The 20481-nt window shown below is 47.0% G+C and overlaps 3 protein-coding genes across 6 annotated transcripts; 2 read left to right on the top strand and 1 right to left on the bottom strand.

The window, feature by feature from the left end:
- Window positions 257–8601, top strand: ZDHHC4 (zinc finger DHHC-type containing 4). Of its 2 annotated transcripts, XR_002443014.1 has the most exons (7): window positions 257–615; window positions 2980–3053; window positions 4661–4839; window positions 4935–5060; window positions 5701–5945; window positions 6500–7443; window positions 7901–8601. XR_002443014.1 is itself a non-coding variant. In XM_021411076.1 (6 exons), exons 1-6 carry the CDS (start codon window positions 493–495, stop codon window positions 6782–6784), a joined length of 1032 nt encoding a protein of 343 aa, XP_021266751.1. In that variant the 5' UTR covers window positions 257–492; the 3' UTR covers window positions 6785–7795. The 2 variants fall into 2 exon arrangements, 1 of the variants encoding a protein (XP_021266751.1); XM_021411076.1 differs by lacking the exon at window positions 7901–8601 and having other exon boundaries at window positions 6500–7795.
- Window positions 8342–16843, bottom strand: E4F1 (E4F transcription factor 1). Of its 3 annotated transcripts, none has more exons than XM_021411061.1 (14): window positions 16720–16843; window positions 16122–16252; window positions 15906–16002; window positions 15362–15567; window positions 15028–15148; window positions 14591–14743; window positions 14093–14259; window positions 13345–13572; window positions 12935–13040; window positions 11904–12121; window positions 11361–11559; window positions 10765–10925; window positions 10093–10155; window positions 8342–9447 (listed from the first exon to the last, which is right to left on the bottom strand). In XM_021411061.1, exons 1-14 carry the CDS (start codon window positions 16826–16828, stop codon window positions 9100–9102), a joined length of 2307 nt encoding a protein of 768 aa, XP_021266736.1. In that variant the 5' UTR covers window positions 16829–16843; the 3' UTR covers window positions 8342–9099. The 3 variants fall into 3 exon arrangements, with proteins under 3 accessions (XP_021266736.1, XP_021266734.1, XP_021266733.1); XM_021411059.1 differs by lacking the exon at window positions 16720–16843 and adding an exon at window positions 16392–16688 and having other exon boundaries at window positions 13345–13569; XM_021411058.1 differs by lacking the exon at window positions 16720–16843 and adding an exon at window positions 16392–16686.
- Window positions 16907–20350, top strand: PGP (phosphoglycolate phosphatase). The gene is made up of 2 exons (XM_021411077.1): window positions 16907–17637; window positions 18042–20350. The coding sequence occupies exons 1-2, from the start codon at window positions 16944–16946 to the stop codon at window positions 18365–18367; spliced, it is 1020 nt and encodes a 339-aa protein (XP_021266752.1). The 5' UTR covers window positions 16907–16943; the 3' UTR covers window positions 18368–20350.

Genomic DNA, 20481 nt, shown 5'->3' with positions numbered 1-20481 from the left:
TGCCCCAGAAGCAGCAAACATGAGGGCTTGTAGCAACTTCACAAAGCAGCGCTGCACCCATCCGGGGCCACAAGAACTGCACACCGCTCCGACCCGAGAGATTTCGCTTTTATTTCGCCTGCTTTCGTCCTCGGTTTGTTCCGCGGACCCAGCTCGAGGGCCTGGCAGGAGCTGGGCGCCGTGCAGCGGTTGCGGGCCGCCTGGTGCCGCGGCCCCGGGCCTCCCCCGCCGAAGCCGCCCCGACTCCGCGAGCGCAGCCGCCGCTTCCGGGTGCGGCCGTGCGCGCCGTGCCGTGCCGTGCCGTGCCGTGCCGTGCCGTGCCGTGCCGTGCCCTCGGCCTCGATTCGCAGTTCCGGGGCGGCGGGGCCGAGGTTCTCGGTGTTCTCCAGACCCGGCGCGGCCCGCCGGGCTCTGAGATGCCCCGTCCCTCGTTGCCGGGCCTGGCACAGCGCGAGGCGCTGCTGGTTGCGGGTGCCAGCGCTGCCCCGCGGGATGGACTTTCTGCCGCTCCTGCTGCTCTACCTGTGCCTCGTGCTTGCCGTCGCCGCGCTGTACTGCAGCCACGCGGGGAGCGGGGGCGGCCGCCTGGGCAGGGCTGCCCGCACTGCGGGCCAGGTAAGGGCTGAGCCCGGCGCGGCCTCGCCGCGGGTGGAAGGGACTCGGTACCGGGGCCGTGGGGCAGGGCGGGGGGGAGCAGCTTTAAACTAAGCAGGGTGGGTTAGCGTAGATATTAGGGAGAAATCCTTCAGTCAGAGCGAGGCCTTGGTGCTGCTGTGTGGAGAAACGTGGGTGCCCCGTGCCTGGAGGTGCCCGAGGCCGTGGACGGGCCCTGGGCAGCAGCGAGGGGTCCCTGCCCGTGGCAGGGTTGGCGAAGTGAGGTCCCTTCCATTCTGTGATTCTACGATTCTGAATCACCTCCATTAAAAAAAAAAAAAAAATGCTGCTCGGTGGTCAGAGTGGCGGTGTGTATTTCGTGCTGCTCGGCCAGCTGCCGTGTGGTGCCGGAATTGTACTGATCCGCGGCAGCCCGACACGGCAGCCTGGGGTGCCAGGAACGAGCCCCAGGTGTCTGCAGACCGCGGTGTCTGCTGCTCCCATTGAGAGGAACGGGGCACAGGGAGGTGCTGAGAATGAACACGGGCAGAATTGTGACTGCTAGTAAGTAGTTTAAGGAAAGCTTTTTAATGTGAGTCCGTCACAGTGCTGCAGGCTGCTGTTCCCAAAGAAAGTGGGGGTATTAGGAGCTTTTAAAAGAGGATTAAGAATTGGTGTTTTGTTGTAAAAGCAGGGAGTGAATTGACAAGACTTTAGCTTGTTTTTCTGTCTATGGAGTTGTATCTGATTGGGGGGAAAAAAAAAAAAAGTAGAAGTGTAGCAATATTGCCAGGGAAGGGATAAGGCAGTTATTTAACTTGTAAATAGCATTTAGTGCTGTTTATGAGAGTCTAAACAGACTTTGATCCTATTTTGTTCCTGGTATCAGCATTTTGCTGAGCAGACACTCATCACCATGGAGAGAAATGTTATTATTTTCCCACATTTCTTAATGGGTACTTGCATGAAACGTAGCAATCAGCAACTAATGCACTGCTGTGCTGTGAGGTCCCTCTTTGGAGAAATGCAATTGGTACCGGTGTGCACGAAGTAAACATAGGTAGTCCTAAATAGTTTCTCTAGACACTTTATTTTAAATTCATTTCTGGGCATAATTAATGCAGCGCGTAAGTCTGGAAGCGTATTGCCATCATTTGCCTGCGCTCCTTGGAGATCCCTTAAAGTATTCGGTGTGTTACGAAGCAACCCACTTGCACACAGCACAGCTGCTTCCAGCTCTGCAACAAAACATCTCCCACCCCCGGCTGTTTGCCAAGCTGCCAGTGCTCCAGTTGTGCAGGGTGGTTGTGCTCACTGTACAGCTCATACCTCTGTCACCACTGCAAGCACAATCGTATGCATAAGAGCTTTTTGCTTTGGTGTAGGAAATGTCTCAATTACAAGGAATTGATGTTCTATATGTGAGGAAATACAACATTAGGCCGTAATTAACACGCAGCTGATTTGATTCTGCAGTTGTGTGATGGGTTGTGTGTCGCTCTGTCTGTAGCGTGTCTCCTGCTGCACTATGCGGTCTCTTTTAAAAAGGCTTGTAACTTGAGCTGCCAATAAGAGGCATACCAGTTAAAAGAAAAATATTTAACATCTTCTCAACTCTACATATGTTTTTTGCCTTCTGGTCTTTCACGTCCGAGATAAAAAGCTGTGACTGTGTTTTCTTTCCCTGTCTGCTAGAAATAGGCTCAGCTGCTCTATTTCTTCCACCACTGCTAAAGCAGAGCGTTGCTATAGAGATGTCATCTTCTGAACAGCAGAGCCAAACAATTCCTCAGTCGCAGAGTGTTGTGGAGGACCCCACTGAATGAAGACAGGCAGTTTTCTTCTTCTCTCTGTCTAGCTGTTTTTGAAATGGCAATTAAGCAGACGTGGAGCTGTCAAACTGAGCTGTAGCTGTAGCTGAAGAAACTGGGGTGTTTTTTTGTTGGTTTGTTGGTTTGCTTTTTGTTTTTGTGTGTTTACGTATCTTTCTGGAGAATAGCAGGCTTTATCTCTTTGCTTATCTCCCCTTACATCTGTCAGATGTCCCCATGAAGCATATTGTAGTTCAGAAATTGCTCAGTTCTATCCCCTGCTTAGCCAGTTACCCAGTCTATAACCTGATAAAAGCTCCTTATAACTTTCACACATTAACCCAGATACATTTGTTTGTGCCTGCTGGGCTTCCAGGAATGTGGAACCTCACTCCCCTTTTGAAAGCCCCAGTGACATGCCTGTGAGGAGCTCGTGTGCCCTGAAAACCTCCCCAGTGGTACGGCTGCAGTGGTATATAACTGAGGGATTAACAACTTACATTTTTGTTTGAGCAGTGCACAAGGTAGAAGCGGCGTGCAAGTCAGACAAACACAGTGTGTTTATTGTCCTCAGGTGCTGTCATTCGTAATCCCCACTCGGCTCCAGAGGCTGACACAGAAGGTGCTCCACAGGCTCTTTCACACACGGTAACACATGTTTATTTAACACTTTTGACGTTATTTTTTGCTAATATTTCTGGTTGCTGCTGTTGTCCTGCCACTGCTGCCATCAGGGCTGTTAGCATTATCCTTAGATATTCTCTCTTCATTAGGAGTGCCTGCTGGGCATTACAAATTCCCATTCAGGTTTGCCACGCTGTTGTCTTGCTGTTACTGGTGTTGAGAAGATGGTACCCAGAAATGTCTGAACGTATTTGATAAATAATGTGGCTCCGTAACCACATCCACGGGAGAATCACAGCAAACTCCCTGGCAGCTGCAGAATGAGTTCAGACAGAGCTGGTGGTCCCCGCTCTCTCTCCCTCCAGTCCCGTTACTCTTAGTGCAGCAGCCTGGATGTGCGGGTGGCTCACGGGAAGCTGCCAACGTCTAGCGTGCTGGATGAAGGTGAATTTTGCAGTGTCTTGTAAAATCTGGTGCTTTAAGATCTGTTTCAGAAACTTCTTAAATACCTGTCCTGGGGGGGCAGCAACTCGAGTATGCCAGGTACTTCAGGGGCATAATACAGCTGTTGAATGCACGCCACTGTTGTTTGTTGCCTGCTGTGCAGATTTTCTGGTGTTAGTTAACACTGCCCAAGAGAGAGTGGTTTCACTGTTGAATGTGCAGTCAGCAACAGAGCAATTATCTGATGAGCTTGGTGTAGCTGTCACTGCTAGGTTACAATTTGTGCTGGAGGCACTTTGATCCTACCAGCGTGCTATTGCACCGCGTCACCTCGTTCAGCCACAGGACGTTTCGTTTCATGCAGAAGCACAGTGAGACTCAGCACGTGAGGGTGACTTCTAGTAGCCCTGCTCTCGAGAGGAGACTCAGCAGGATCTTGCTGGATTGCACACAAAAGGAATGCAGGAGAGAGCAGGCTAGGAGAGCTTATCTACAATGCACTTCGCACTGTAGTAAAATACATAATTACTAGTTATTTCAAACTGGTAATATAAGTCTAGAAAACTGTGTACAAAAGTGTAGTAAGTGAAAGTCTCTTTAGTACCCTGTGTCTTAACCTGAGCATCTGTTTGCCAAGCTGCTGGGAGTTGTTGCACAGTATGATGCATCCCCAGCAAACCAGCGTGCCAAGCAGTTGTGCTCCTTGCCTCACAGAGGTGGTAGTCTGCTGACAGGCTGGAACTAGTGTTCACTGTTGCTAACCTTCTGCCACACTTCCTTTTAGAACAGCTACTTAAAATACTATGGTGTTTTAAGATTACCTTTTACTTGGGTTTGCGTTGCTTTTGGAGCAGTAATGTCTTTTGGCAGAATATTTTATAGCCTATTGCTGTGGCATGTTTTGGCAGCCCCAGGGAACTGTGAGACTGCACTGGACTAGCTGATGGAAACAAATCCAAAGGATGTGCTGATAATGGATGTGAGTTTAGCAGGCATATTTAAAGGACTGTACATGTGGAGAAGAGAAGGTGAGGCCTCTGGGTGGAGAGAACATTTAATATGCAATCTGTGCTGGCCTGAAAACCTGAAAGAGGTGTCTCCTTGCTTTTGGAAAGTCTTTGCTGAGTGTATTTGATCTGTTGATCAGGACATTGATTATTAACTAGACCATCTCCTTTCTGTTGCAGAAGTTATTTGTTTGTCGTGCTGCACATAGCCCTGCAAGCAGCAGTTTATGCTGAATACACATGGGAAGTGTTTGTTTACTGCTGGGAGCTGGAGTTCCACCTTGTGCTGCTGCTGCTGCCCTACCTGCTGCTGGCTGGGAACATGGGCTGCTTCATTCTCTGCTCCCGTGCCAATCCTGGTAAGCTCATGTTGAATGTGGGCTGTTTGAAAATGGAACCTAAAAATGTTACTGACACCAATACTTGTACTTTTTTTTTCTTGTTTCTTTTGCAGGTGTAATAACAAAATCAAATCATGCATCACTGATGAAGACTTATGCATATGATGGTGTATTATTTCAGAAAGGCGTTGTGTGCGCTACGTGCAACATGGAAAAGCCAGCCAGATCAAAACACTGCAGTAAGAACTTTAACTTCCTTGACAAGCATAATAATACATTCCCAAATTAATTCTATATCAACAACTTCAATGCATACTACATCTGTTTTGTTATTCAGTTCAATGCACATAGAATGCTGTTCATTTTTAGCAGGGTTCCAGATCACAGCAGCCCTTGGCCCATTCATGCTATTATTAATTCTCACAGAAATGACCAGTTCTGAGGGGATCGTTTTGGGTCAGGGATAGACAAGCTGTTGGGCATCCAGAGGTGAAATAAAAATCATTGCCTGCCAAGAGCTGAGTTCGGGATTTCTTGTTTCCCTGGCAGAATTTGCTGCTTTCATCATCACTTAAAATAGAGAATTACAATCTCTACCTTTCACATGCTGTGTTAGGCAGTATTGTCAGAGAAAGCAAAATGAGCTGTAGTCTTGGTGAATAAAATCAAGGAATTAGGTACACATCTTTGTTTTTAATGTTTATTTGCTGGTAAGTAGTCAAATTTCCTTTAATTTACTTAAAACACTATCACCTAAATCATGAGCAGAATTCTAATTTTTTTTTCTTGGATGCAAAGCTGTCCTAAACTGCATAACAAATTGAATCAATTACCTGAAAGTCAAAAAACTGACTTGTCTTGTTGCTCGCTTCTGATCAGGTTTTTGTGATACCTGTGTACATCGTTTTGATCACCACTGTGTGTGGGTCAACAACTGCATCGGTGCCTTCAATGCAAAGTATTTCTTCCTCTACCTCTTTACACTGACTGTGATGGCTGCAACCATTGCAACCATCACCACAGCATTTCTCATCCGAGTGGTGCTGCTGTCCAATATGATGCACGGGAGTTACATTGATGACCAAGGGCAAGAGCACGCTGTTGACATTCTCTTTCTCATTCAGGTAAGCTTACACTCGCTGGCCTATTAGACTATAAAAAGATTTATCTGTGTCTTTGCTTTCAGTGATCCTAATGTGCACCTGTTCTCACAGGCAGAGTGCAGACAGATGGCAGTTTTTTACTGACTTACGCAGCTGTTTAAGTTTAGAAAACTCACTGGAGAATACTTTTAAAATGTTGGATTGTTTTCATAGCATTTTGTTCACATTCCCATTCTTTCAGCTGCTGAAACTCAGCAGATCTGATGCATGGAAATGGCTGTGTTCCAATGATGATCTCTTTTAGTACTGTTTAGGAAATGACCATAATAATAATTGAGATAAATATGTTAAAGCAGGACCCTACTACCCTGGAATTTAGATCCTTTAATATTTCCTCACACACTTAAGCAAAAAGTGATTGAGTCACGCTTGTATTTCAGTCATTTTGCTTTTTGTTCCCTTCTTCCCTTTCTATAGTATGGCAGTGAGGTGATACATAGTGAATGCTCTATTCTCTCGTGCCACGTGATTTAATAGCCCAACTTTATAACCAAGTTATTATTTTTTCTTTGCAGCACCTTTTCTTGACTTTTCCTAGGATTGTCTTCATGCTTGGTTTTGTTATTCTTCTCACACTTATACTGGGTGCATACTGCTGTTTCAACCTATACTTGGCCTTAACCAACAGAACTTTCAATGAGTGGTATAAATCCAGAAGATACGGGCATTCCCATCATCTAACACTGCAGCCCTGTGACAGACAAGTTGTCTACAAAAATGTTTATGCTAAAGGAGCCTGGATGAATTTAAAGGAAATCTTTACACCTTCTACAGTGCTGCAAAGAAAGAAGAAAACGTGAAGATACTATTCTTTTCATTGTGCTTTATTTTTACTTTTTGTAAAATGCACTTTGATGCCACGGGGAACTTTGTATGAATAAGAAAAAAACAATTTCAATTAGTTGGAAACTTTTCCTAAAGGTGATCAGACTTCCAAAAAGAAAAAGCTGGAGTCCCTGCAAGTTTGTCTGTAACACTGCTCAGACCAGCTGTGAAAGCAACATCTTTGTCTTCTCAGACACAGCCACAGTCCGGAAGCTTGCTGAACTTGAGATAGGTTCAGCTAAGGTACATGTACACAATGAACTTTAAATGTGTATAAATATATATATATGGTTACTGTTTGTGTGCTGCATAATATATGCCACAATGTAATTGGCAAATGGAGTTCCTGAGTTACTTTGGTATATCTTACGTACATCTTCCTGCAGGAGACCTTTGCTGTGCAGAAAGAGTAACTCACAGCTGACAGCAATATTCTTATTAACAGTACCTCAGCAGAACTCTATTTATAAAGATACTCAGTGAGATGCTGTTAGAGGGCCTGGAAACAAACTTGCTGGCATGGAGATGCAAGCGTGGACCAAAGGCTGCGGTGAATCTTTCTCTCTGTATGCACAGTAGCAAGGGAAGAGCTAACAAAGAGCTGTTGTGAACTTCGAGGAAGCTTCATCTTCTTGTGAGTACCCTTGCTTGGCCAATGTTTAACCTATTACTATTAACAGTATGTAGAAGGAGTTGCATATATTCAGCTAAAAAACCATGAATGCTGTTAGATTCAGTAGTTTGCAGAATCAGTGTTGTACTGCAAATTTGAATGAGTATGGAACACCTTACTGTCAAAAAGGAAGCTACAAGTGCTACTTCTGAGCTGCTAAATCTCTTCTGATGCCCGTGTTCAGCAATTTCAAAATAAGATGTCGCTTTAGCGTTACTAAAATGGTGGAATTCTGATAAAATTTCAGCGTCCTGAAAAGAGTATTAAAAAATGGTCGTTGAGCTCTGCAGGTTCTGGCAGATTACAAACTTAATCCCTCTGGCATTTCTCATTTTCTTTCTATTGTTTGAAATTCTGTTCAGTGAGAGACCGGACTGTGCTGTAAGTATTTCTTTGCATTTTTGGCTTTTTGCTGTAGGGGAAGTTGACAGCTGCTGAAGCTGTTTCTTGAGCTGCCCTCCTGCATTCACAAAATGGACCCCATTAGAAGTATCACAGTAATACGGTTTTCCACTTCTGTGCTGGGATTTCTCCAGGTGAACTCTAAAGAGCACTTTATCAGTGGACTTAAAAAAAACCCCTCTGATTTAACGATCAAAGAAAGAAGTAGATTTATGGCTATGAAAGTAACCTTCTGTAATCCCTCTGCCTGGAATGTTAGCTGTAGATCATTTGAAAGATCTCCAAAAGCAGAGATGCACAAGTCTAAGCTTGTAGGGATTTGCTTGGGGGTGAAAACTTGTTTGTGACTCACCAAAGGACGAGGGTTTCGTAAGCACAATGTTAAGTGCCCTGTTCTTTTCTCCTTCCAGAAGTTCTTCTGAGTGATAACACAGCAGAAATAATAGGAAAAGTGTAGTAAGAACTTTAAATAACTTTATTTTTAAAAACGTATTTACATGCCTAATCTGTACAATATGCAATTAAAAATCCATATATGGTTCTAAAAAATTAATGTACATTATGGCTTTACACACCAACAGACTAGCTCTCAGAGCAGCCTGTCTGGCTTTGCAAGGGTACAATGACTCATTCTTTATAGACCAGTACATAAGGCTACTTGTCCAGGATATAAAATATTTAAAAAAAAAAAAAATACTGCAGTACCATGCCTTAGGAGGAGTAAAGTAGTGAGGTTAAAGGCATGAAAGCATTTGACTGGTGGTAAATGCACACCAGAACTCCTTAGGTTTGGTTTTCTTGGTTTGTTTTAAATGCATATGATTAATTTAAGTAATCTCTTACGAGACCCTACATACTTGCTTCACTTTCCGAATCCTTTTAAACACCAGAACACTACTGTCCTGTGGTCAGAGGTAAATGCTTTGCAAAGGAATTTCCTTTATTTGAAGGAGCTGCACAAAAAACTGAAACTGTCAAATGTGGCATAGTGGTCACTTTCACAGTAAACCCATGCAGAGGGCTTTAACTACTGTTATTTCCATATTCAACAGAAAACATCTCAGGGCTGTACCGTCCTCTTAAGCCATCTAACTATAGAAGCATTCTCTCTCTTGCTCTCTGAACAACTGTAATGGCAAATTAGGATTGATCAAACTCCCCAACCTGGGGAATAACCAGTAAGTTTAACATCTGTCAGTAACTGCGTGCTATTCATTACACAATCACAGTCTGGACCTCCACCTCCCCTTCCTGGGAGGCAATAACAAACTCTCCTGTATGTTCCATTATTTCAATGTCCTCTGATGCCACCATCGTCACTGTTGCTTCTTCTGTCTCGATGCTGCCTTCTGTTGTCAGCACTGCTCCTTCTCCAATGGCAGAAGCCAGCGTCATAGCAACCTGCTCTGTGAGGCTTTCAGGGGTTGCAATGGTGATGGTGTCTGCAGCATCTGTTGTTACTTCAGAGTTTTCTGCCACAGTGACATTCTGAACGATGATCTGGTGACCAGAGTTTGCTTGATTTACTATCTGTTGCACAACCTTCATGATGTGACTGTCAACCTGCATTATGAGAGAAAAGGCAAAGTTATTTTCTTGACGTGTTGCATTGTTAGAAGTACAGTCATCATCGCAGCTGAAAACCATGCTTGACGATCAGCAGTGCAGTACAGCAAGCAGCATTTAGTTCCTGTTTCCTCCAGCTGTTCACTGAAGCTCTCATGAACACAAGAAAAGCAGAGTCTTAGAACATGTGTCTCGTGTTACTGAAGATGTTTTGCCAGCAAGGTACTTCCTGCATTAAGTCAAAGTAGTGTTTGTGGCAAAAGCTTAACAATGCATACCTAGTTGTTCAAGACAGGCTGGCTACAACTGAGGAGCCTCTTGATTTTGCAACAACCACTATTTCTAGCCTTCAGGAATTCATTAAGAGGATAATTTCTCAAAGGCTGAAGTGGCATAGTACAATTCTACTTAACCAGCAGCTACGTTCTTGTGTACTAAGACCTACAGGTTACTAGCCTCCCTCACTGACAGGATCTGGGGTTAGACTGAGCTTTGGCCAAACTCAGCATGGCCACTATTATTGTTTTATACAGACAAGTCTGCAGAACTACTTATTTAGCATGACTTTCAGACAGTAAAAGTAGTTCAGTACACCTACAGGGGAGTCACAGAAAGAGCAGTTTAAGTAAGTGGCTGCTTTACCTCATGTCTTGTTCCCTCCATTATTTCAGTAGCTTCACTGGTCTCCATATCTTCAGTAGCAGTCTTGAAAGACAAAATTTTAAAAAAAAAAATTGTATTTCCAAGATAAAAGATATTAAGATATTTTATAAAGTCATCCTGTTTCCCCCCATGATGCAGTAACTACTCTAAAGGCACTTTCTTACATTTTTCTCCAAATCCCATTATCAGTGGCTACTTCACAGTAACGCAGAGCGCTCAGAAATAACTGAAAGAGGACATCCTCTCTCAGCAGGATTCTGCCAGCTGGCAGATTTTTCTCCTATTAGTAGCAGTCACAATGTTTACTATGGCAGCACTAAACAGACTCAATGAATGGACTGTGTTATTCTGCACAGATGAGAGCTGGCTCCTTGTCACAAAGAGGGAGAAAGCGAAATGCATCAATTGTTGCTTTTGACAGCCACAGAGTTAAAAAATGTTTATTTTGGACAAAATAAGCTAACTAGAAATGGGAGAAGACTAAACTGAAGTTGAGGGAAAGCTGAAGCAAGTGTGAGAGGTCAGAGAATCTTGAATAGTCAGAAGTTCTTAGTCTGAGCCTTCTGATTAACTACTGCCAGCCTTCCCCACATCCTCATTTTCCTGCCTCTGTTATGTGCAGGACAACAAGGCTGCTTGCCCACTTCTTACCTCAATGATGTATTCCTGAGTGTCTGCCACCACTGAAGAAAACTCTACCAAAACAGTATGAGGATCTTCAGAGATGACTGTTGCAGCTAAATTGTCAGCTGACTGGCTTTCCTCAGACACCATCACTTCCTCCACCTCTTTCAAAGCCAGAAGGCAGCCACCTGAATGGAATTCCAAAAATGCCATAAAAAGACAATTTACGTAGCCAACACAAATATGGAAGTACCTGGCAAATGCTATGCAACACTAATGAGACAACTTTAACAGGATACCGCTGACAAACGGCCAGCAATCAGCAGGCTTTAATCCTACCAAGCCAAATAACCATCTAGAAGAGGTCTATGCTACATTACTGATTAACGTCGGTTGAAAAAAACCACCAACCAAAAACCAAGAAGTCTGCATCCCCTCTTTTGATGCAACAGAGATGCAGATAAACGAATGGCCTTAGATGAAGATCATTAGAACCACTCTTGAGTATTTCACAGCCTGAAAAATCACGATCATTCCACCACAAAGCAGCTCGTCCAAACCAGATCCTGGAAGAAAGCACGCATCTGCCCGTAACGCAACACAGACAAACTTTGCCATCTCACCTTTGGTCTTTAAGTGCCTGTTGAGAGTGCCGTGCTCTGCGAAGCCTCGCCCGCACTTGTAACACTTGAAAGGCTTTTCCCCTGTGTGATGGCGGATGTGGCGGACCAGCGAGCCCTTTTCCCGAAAGCCCCGGCTGCAGTACTGACACACGTATGGCTTATCCTCTAAATGCGTTCGGAAGTGAACTTGCTGAGCGTTCTGCAGAGAGAGAAGGAACGAGAGCAGCTGAAAGGAATGACTAAATCAAGCAAGCAGTATTTTAGCTTCCAATGTAAAAGTCAGCATGTTTGAGGACTTCTCGCCTAAGACGTGACAGAGATGTTTGTATTACTACTTTTCATATGTGAAGGAACAGCTTCCTCAGAGCTGTGAAGATTTTAAGACTGTCCCCCTTGCCCCTACTAATACAAAAGCATCTTCTGCTCTTGTAAGAGGAGGGGAGCTGGCATTTGTTTGTTCTGTAGTGAAGCCTCCTAGCTTCTCCCAACCCCAAGCTCTGGAAAGGAAATTCTTAGGGCAAACCTGACACAAGGCAGACACACCTTGGTTTTGTACCGCTTGCCACACTTGGGACAGGAATACGGTCGCTCATCAGAATGCACCCTTCGATGCCCCTTCACGTGTGCAATAGTCTTGTACAGCTTGCCACACTCTCCACAGCGGAAACGCCGTTCATTGACGTGCACCTCCTGATGCTTTTTTAACAGGTAGCCCTTTGTGAACTCTTTGCCACATTCCTCGCACTTAAAAGGCTTGTAATCTAGAGAGAGAAAGCATGGCCGATGCAGGACAACCAGCTGTAGCAAAGCAGGAAAATTCTGCAGTTGTTACTGCACCCAAATGGCATCACTACAGCACCAGAGGAACTGATTCTCCGTCACTATGTAGCAGGAAAACACGGCGCTTTTACCAGCAGTAGCTCAGGTTATCGTTATCAGGCTAATGAAATGGTGCTGTTACTCACTTAGGTGAGTCTCAAACCACTTCATAGTGCTCCCATCTGTAAAGATCACTGCTAACTGATGGCTGAAAGAGCTCACAGACCACCTTCTCTGAACACAAGCCAAAGGCAGATAAAAAAAGCAATTGTGCTGCTAACTGCACTTTAGCCTTTTCCAGAGAAGTACCTAGTACTGCCATAACAAAAGTCTTACAAAAAATTTAATCCAGAAAAGAAGGGAGGTGATATTTTCACTGCAGAGTATGGGCTTTGTCTCGTTCATAAGTGAATTCCACCCAAACACCACTCTTATGGCCTTTGGCATCTTTCAAGTAAGTCTGTCAACCCATTCAGCTGCTTTAAATTGCCCCCTTCACAAAACTCTGCTTCTGCAGATGCCAGGCAGGTCCTGAAACATGGAGCCTTTTTGTTAAGCTCTAGAACAAAGTGTAAAAGAATTTCAAAAAACAATTGCTCTGATCTTTTCATGTTTTGTGCTAAGCATCAACAGAATTTGCATGGCTTAAGTTTGCATAAAGGCAAAAAATGTGAAATAATGAAAACTACACTGTGTTCAAGATCACGGTAAGACATGGTGCATTTTAGACAACAGTGTATGCATTACAGCCTTACCTAAATGTCCTTTGATATGCGTTTCAAGGGAAGCAGCTTCACTAAAAGCTTCATTACAGTGAGGGCAAATGTAACTTTTGTACCCATTTGTTCTTTCTGCATCTGTCTATTGGAAAGAAAATGGTACAGTATATATGTTTTTTGTACCGCTCTGTACAAAGTTTTGCTAACTAAATTTCCAATTAAATATTCCAGCTTTGACCCCCCCCCCCCAAAAAAAAAAGACTGATATTGTTTACAGGAGAGAGTGTGCACTAACATGCATAGAAAACATGCAGTAAAAATTGGCACAAAGGGACAGGGAGAGGTGCATGGAAGACAACATGCAAGGTGATCAGGATTACGTTACTGTTCACAACCAAGTGCAGGCACAGAAGATTAAGAAATTAGTCTACAAAGTGCCAACATACAGGCTCTGATTGTTGTACTTCAGCATGCTGTTCCCCACATGGCTCCTCTTCTGCTTCCACCGCTTCATTTTTTATTTCTTCTGTAGCAGCTACAGCAGGCTCATCTGCCTTCTGCATTTCTTCCACAGCAACTCTCTCTATCACGATGCCAGAATTCCTCATGGCCTGCCTGAGCAGATTCTCACTGTTTGTTTCCCCTTCACATGGCAGCTCCTTAGGATGTGACTGCTAGAGGAATAAATAATCCAAAACTTAGTACAACAAATGCACGTGTTTTTTTTTTTAAATAGCAATATTACTAAGACCATAACTGTTACCAAGGTGAGTGATGCTGCAGTGATGGGTTGAAAAACCAAAAAGAGAACAATCTTGGACTGGGAAGATGAGACCAGTCTGTACTCTGACAACATATAGTTCAAGGAATAAGCTCTTGCTCCTGTCAGAGTCTTGCAGCAGTGCATGTTCAACATAAACAGCCTCTCACATTTTGCATCATCCAGTAGTGGACCCTATGCATATTAATGTATGCTCTACACTTGTTGCAAAGCCTTATTACCAAAGGATGGCCAGACAAGGTCAGAGCAGAGTTTGCTGCCTTTGCTTTCAGATGAAAAAGGAGCTAATTATCCATTTATTTTTCACTGCACAGATTTATCCTTAGCACCTAAGAAAATTTCGCAAGGTAAAACCCTTCAAACTACTACTTGCATAAAATATATGACAGGTATTCAAGAGAAATAGCACTCACATCCTCATCCAGAGATTTTGCATCTACAACAGGAAGCTCCTGCATTTGGACATGGACTTCATGAAGAACATTCCCTTTTGCATCTGTCACTAGATGAATCACAGGTGAGGTCTCGATGGATTCACTTGCTACTGATGGAACAGCTTCTGGGTTGGAACTACAAGATCCTTCAAGAAAAGTAGTAGAATGAATCACCTGGTGTGCTGCCCACCCCTCATCGATTTACTGTGCCCTACAATAAATGTGTCTTAGAATATGAAGTGCCTGTTAAAACCATCCTTGTAACAGATTCTCAAATCTTCTTTATAGTCGATGCCAGGCTATGTGCACCTTGGGCTAATAGTTTTGATCTACATAAAGAAGGACTTTTTCCAGTGTAAGAGATAAACTGAATATCAATGTAAAATCTTTCTTAAATGAGAAAGAATGTATAGTTCAAGTGCCAAGAGCACGCTTGGTTTTATCAGACACAAGGCAGTTATTCACAGCATCACTGACCTGCGGGCACATCATCTTTACTGACTACTATTTCCTTGTTCATGTTGAAGCGAATTTTTTCAGTGCATGGTGTCAGAGATTTCAGATGCCGAGTCAAAGCTCCTGATTCCCGGAAGCTTTTCCCACATTTCTTACATTTGTACGGTCTTTCATCTGGGAATGACAAGAATCAAAATAACAGTATTAAACCAACTGCTGCCAGTTTAAGTTCTGTGTGACAGGCTTACAGAAGAGCGCTTTCAACTACTTACAGCAAGCAGATTACGCTTATCCCACAACCCTGCAGTGCCTCCCAGCACCCCAGACAGCAGGGAACTCAACAGTTTCAACTCAGCTCAGCAGAAGATGGAAAGCAGCAATAAATTCCGCTCTGAAGTATGCTGGATAACAACACACAGTACACCCCAGAAACAAGGAACAATTTGGAGTACTCTTACCAGTATGACGCCGATGGTGTCGAATCAGAGACCCCTTTGTCCTAAAGGAAGTTCCACAGAGTTTACATTCATAGTCTTTTCTGCTGCTGTGAGTGATCATGTGAGCTTTGAGGATGCTTGCCTGGGGTAGGAATCACATTTTGAAAGAAGCTTCAAGCAGTTAAATAATTTACATTTCAATGATAAAGAGCAAAAATGTTTTTTTTACAAAGGTGAAGTTTTAATTTCAAAGTATAGCAAGCCGTAGAAAAGCATAGTGTTATCAAGTCTTGTTTTAGTATAACAGCTAGCCTCAATACAGTGCTAACCCAAATTATGTAGAAGTTATACTTACTGTTTTAAATGTCTTCTGGCATAACTCACACACGTACCGCCCTTCTTTGTTGACCAGAAGTTTAACCTTTATCAGCTCTGTGGCAATATCCTGCTCCTGATCATCGGGGTTGCCTTGCTCTTCCGTGACTTCGCCATCAACGTGACCATTTGGGTTTTCAAAAACGTGGTCTCCTGCCACAATGACTTCTTTTATGTGCCCACTACCTGGGAAGAGGACACAAAGACAGTTAAGTTCTTTACCGAAGACAGTTTCACATGCCTACCTAGATCAATGTATTGCTCCAGAATTTCAAGTGGTAGGAAGGAAAAAAGAAGTACTTTAACCCTGGAACACCTGTCTTTGTAATTGATATGAGAATAGGCATTTTGGAATGAAAGTTGAAATCTAAGGATGCCTTTTGCACCTTGAGGATAGTGCTCAGCCCCGAGCGTGTAACACAGAAATGTCAATTACCGCCACAGCACAGATCACACAGAGAAGGATTCTGGACAAGCCAACCAATCCCTAACACAGAGGGATACAAAAGCACCGCGACGCTCACCTACGATAGCTGACGCATTGCCGATCTCCTCTGCTATCGAGGATGCTTCGACAACGATATGAGCAACAGTTATGGACTCCTCCACCGCGGGAACGACCTGTGGGAGGGAGAACGCGTCAGCAGGAAGGTCTGAGCCCTCCGAAGTCACGGCGCTGCCCCGGCTCCTCGGAACGGGCACCTCCCCGCCCCGGGCCCGGCTCGGGATCCCGCTGTCACCTTTGGTCCCTCGGGGCCGAGGGGCGGCTCCGGGCCGCGCTGGCAGCGCTTCTGGATCTTGTGCTGCACGAACTCCTCCAGGGAGGTGAACTCCGCCTGGCAGCGCCCGCACTTGTGCACGTCATCCTCGTCTGCAACGTAAATTCGGTCGGCAGGTTCGGAAATTGCGGGGATCGCACCCAAACCGGAGCTGCGGGCGCTCCTCCCGAGCCCATCGCGGCCGGGCCCCCGCCGCCCCCCGGCCCCGCTCCGCCCGGGCCCCGCCGGTACCTTCCTCGCTGAAGGGCGCCGAGAGGCCGAGGAAGGCGCCGGACCCGGCGCCGGGCCCGGAGCCCGCGGCCGCCGCCCCCTCCCGCTCCTCGGCCGCGGCTGCCGTAAGCGCCGCCGGCCCCGCGCTCGTTGCCACCGCGGCCTCCATGTCGCAACGCGCCGCACCGCCAAGATGGCGGCTTTACGGCCGTGTCGTCATAACAACGGGCCGCGTGCCGCGGGACGGCGGCCGAAGGGGCTCGGCGGAGATCGCGGCCCCGAGCGGGGGTTCCGGGCGCGCTCTCGGTCCGACGGCCTCCGGATGGTGCCCCCGCGCCCCCTTGCTGACCTTTGACCCCGCGCCCCCATGAACCCGAGCCTAACGAGTTACTGCGCGAGGCGGCAGGGCGGGCGGGCCTCGCGGCGGGGCCGCCCAACGGGCTCGCGCGACCACCCATCGCTGGCCAACCGCAGCGCGCGGGGGGCGGGGCCGTGGGGAGGGTGGCCAATGAGAGCGGAGCGAGCCGGCCGCGCGGCAGGGCGAGGGAAGGACGGGGCGGCAGATCCCAACCAATGGGCGCGAGGGCCGGGCGGGGCGCGGCCAATGGGAGCGGCCGGGGGGCGGGCTTCGCTCCTAAGCGCGGCGAGGAGGCCATGGCGGCGACGGGCGGGCGGCGGTGCCGGCGGCTGGAGGGCGAGACGGCCCGCGCCGTGCTGGCCAACGTCGACACGCTGCTGTTCGACTGCGACGGCGTGCTGTGGCGGGGCGAGGCGGCGCTGAGCGGCGCGCCGGCGGCCCTGGGCCGCTTGGCGGCGGCGGGCAAGCGGCTGTGCTACGTGACCAACAACAGCAGCCGCACGCGGGTCGCTTACACCGAGAAGCTGCGGCGCCTCGGCTTCCCGCCCGCCGAGCCCCGGCACGTCTTCGGCTCGGCCTTCTGCGCCGCCCGCTACCTCCGCCAGGCCCTGCCGCCCGGCGCCGCCGCCTACGTGCTGGGCGGCCCCGCGCTCGCCGCCGAGCTGGAGGCCGCCGGGATCCCGTACCTCGGGCCCGGCCCCGCCGCCCTGCCCGGCCCCGCGCCCGCCGACTGGGCCCAGGCGCCGCTGGAGCCGGCGGTGCGGGCCGTGCTGGTGGGCTTCGACGAGCACTTCAGCTACGCCAAGCTGTGCCAGGCGCTGCGCTACCTCCTGCGCGGCCCCGACTGCCTCCTCGTCGGCACCAACCGCGACCACCGCCTGCCGCTGGAGGGCGGCTCCGCCATCCCCGGTACCGGGCGCGGGGGTCGGGGGGGTGGCAGCGCCCGGACGGAGAGAGCCGCTCCTGTCCGCGGCTTCGCCGGGGCGGCGGCTCCTCGCTGTGCTTCGTTGGTTCTGATTGCTGGGTGGTTCTGTGCAGGGCCAGGAGTTGGGCTCGATGATCCTTAGGGGTCCCTTCCAACTCGGGGTGTTCTGTGATTTATTTTCCTACGGGCGTGGCTGTTCTTGCTTGATCTCGGTGCAGGTTGTGCCCCCCTCCTAGCAGGCTTTACGCACCGCCTGGCTGGGCACCGAGTCCTGAAGCCCTCTTTATGCAAAGCTGTGTTTCCGAAGTACCGATACGTGTGATTTTGTGGTGCCTCCTGCGGACGCCGGGTGTCCTGTGCAGTCCTTAATCGCTATTTCTCCCCCCAGGGACTGGCTGCCTGGTAAAAGCCGTGGAGACAGCAGCGGAGCGCGAGGCTTTCATCGTCGGGAAGCCCAACCGCTATATATTTGACTGCGTGGCCAGCGAGTTTGACATTGACCCCGCGCGCACCATCATGGTGGGGGATCGGCTGGACACGGACATCCTCATGGGCAACACCTGCGGCCTCACCACCCTGCTGACGCTCACCGGGGTCAGCACGCTGGAGGAAGTGAGAGGGCACCAGGAGAGTGACTGCCCTGCCCGGCAGAGCCTGGTGCCTGATTACTATGTCGATAGCATAGCCGACCTTCTTCCGGCTCTGGAGGATTAATAGAGCAGAACGCTGGCAGCCCTGGAAGCTGTGCCCCGAGGAGGGCCCCAGTTAATCATCTCGTGGCAGTAACGTACTCACTATGATTCCACCTGAAGTTAGCAGTCCTTAGGTTTTTAACCCTTCTGTCCTCTTGGTATGATTTTGTTTACATCTCGATCTTTTAAAATGCACTTTGAAACAAAGAGGGCATTATGGTGTCACCCAAGTCTTGTGAGTTTTGAGCTTTTTTTTTTTTTTTTAAATGATAAGCAACACATATAGCCAAACGTTTGTGATACTCAGCGTCATGTTGTCCTCTAGACTGAGTTGAGGAAAGCAGAGCCAATAGAGCTGAGGAAGAGAACCCAGCAACTTGCAGCGTGTCCTCCTGGACAGGGTGGGGCTCAGTCTGATTTATTCAGGGAAATGACTTTTGGAGTGTCTAGTAACTTAGCAGCTGTGCTTGGAAATGCTTGCAGTGGCTGACAGAATTAGCATTTGGCCTTTGGAGTGATTTATTTTTTTTCCCAGATTGGGTCTTGTTTTGCAGTACAGCCCACTGTAAGTGTGACTTAGGAACTGAAAGCGGTCTCCTTTATGTGGCCGTTACAAATTGCACTTGTAATGCAGATAAGAGTGATTCCACATGCAAAATACAAGTGGTGTCTTCTGTATACTGTAGTTGTCCGGGTGCTGGGTGTATGTGTAAAGTACATGTACATACAAGATCTACCCTAATCCTAACTCTATGTCAGAATATATTTAAAATATAAATTTAAGTATAGTATATGATAATATATCTTCTTTCCCAGAAGGGAAGATAAGAGGAATGTACTTCACCGATCACAAAAGTTTTAATTCTCATCAGCTTATGCAGTTAGTAATGCAGAAAGTATATAACCGCATAGGACAGTCCTTCACTCCTGCTGTCCCCAGAAGTAACTGGATTGATCAGACACCAGGTTTGCTCCCATACTTCCCGCAGTATCGAAGCAGCTGCTTGCCTTGGTTTTAGCTGTAGGGTGTGAGTTAGGGCTCAGTCTGTATCTGTAGTACCCCCATTACAGCTCTCCACTGAAATAAACCTGGAAGAGATCCGGCTATATATGACAACAGCACGTGCTTCCTGTAAATATCTGAACTTAATATCTTCCTTGTGTGGCTGGTGTGGGGGCCTGACACAAGCTGCTTGGCTGAAGAGTGTTTGCTTGCTCAGGTGATGATTTTATTTTGATCCCTAGGTAGGTTTTTCATGGTGCGTAGCTCAGGCTATGGGATAGATTTTTACGCAGGCTAACTTGAAGGCTACAGCTCCAAGCTTTTGTATTACAGAATCAAGTAAAAAATTATATATGCAAATAACTATTTTATGTATAGATTCAACTGGTAGTTAAGTTTAAGCACTGACCTTCCTTCATTTCCCATTGTTCAGTTGAATAGCTCTAGCTGTGTCAATGCCATTTCCTTCCACTCAGACACTAGAAATGAGTAGATTGCCGCCTTGTTGGTAGAGCAATGACTGTGTAGCCCATATTGTCTTCTAGTGTTACAAGAGCATTAGCTGGATCTTGTAAAAGACTTCCATAATTCAGAGTTTGTGCAAGGAGTACAAATAATCTCTTCCCTGTTCTTGTCTCCAGCTAGAAGGCTTACAAAAGTCAGGAAAACTTTCATGTTTCCTGGGTTACACAGAAACGGACATTGTGGGTTTACTGCAGGTAGGATCCGACTCTACGATGTGTTCTTCAGTTCACTTCCTGCATTTGGTGCTTCTAATTTCAGAATATGTCAAGTAAACTCGTACACGCCAGGTGAGGCGTTCAGCCTTTTGGAGCAGCACGCTGTCCCTGTTGAGCACTGTTCACTGTACAACCCGTACCTCGATTCACTTACGCTGCAATGTCTCGGTGAAGGTGTCAGTCGTGCTTCAGAACTCTCTGTATCAACTTCCCAACGGTTTTTAACCCTCTACTAGAGTTCACATTAAACTTGCAAACCTGCTTTCTCCTTGCGTTGTCTTATTTTGTGCTCCCTTCTGTGTGCTCTGGTGGAAATTCTGGGAGTTGAGGATACATTTGTGCTGACCATCTCTGCTCCTTATGTGGAGTATTGGCAAATAAAGCCAACCCTGC

This window comes from Numida meleagris, chromosome 13, assembly GCF_002078875.1.
Source record: "Numida meleagris isolate 19003 breed g44 Domestic line chromosome 13, NumMel1.0, whole genome shotgun sequence".
In the NCBI taxonomy this organism is placed as follows: Eukaryota; Metazoa; Chordata; class Aves; order Galliformes; family Numididae; genus Numida; species Numida meleagris.
This window is presented reverse-complemented; position numbering and strand designations above follow the sequence as displayed.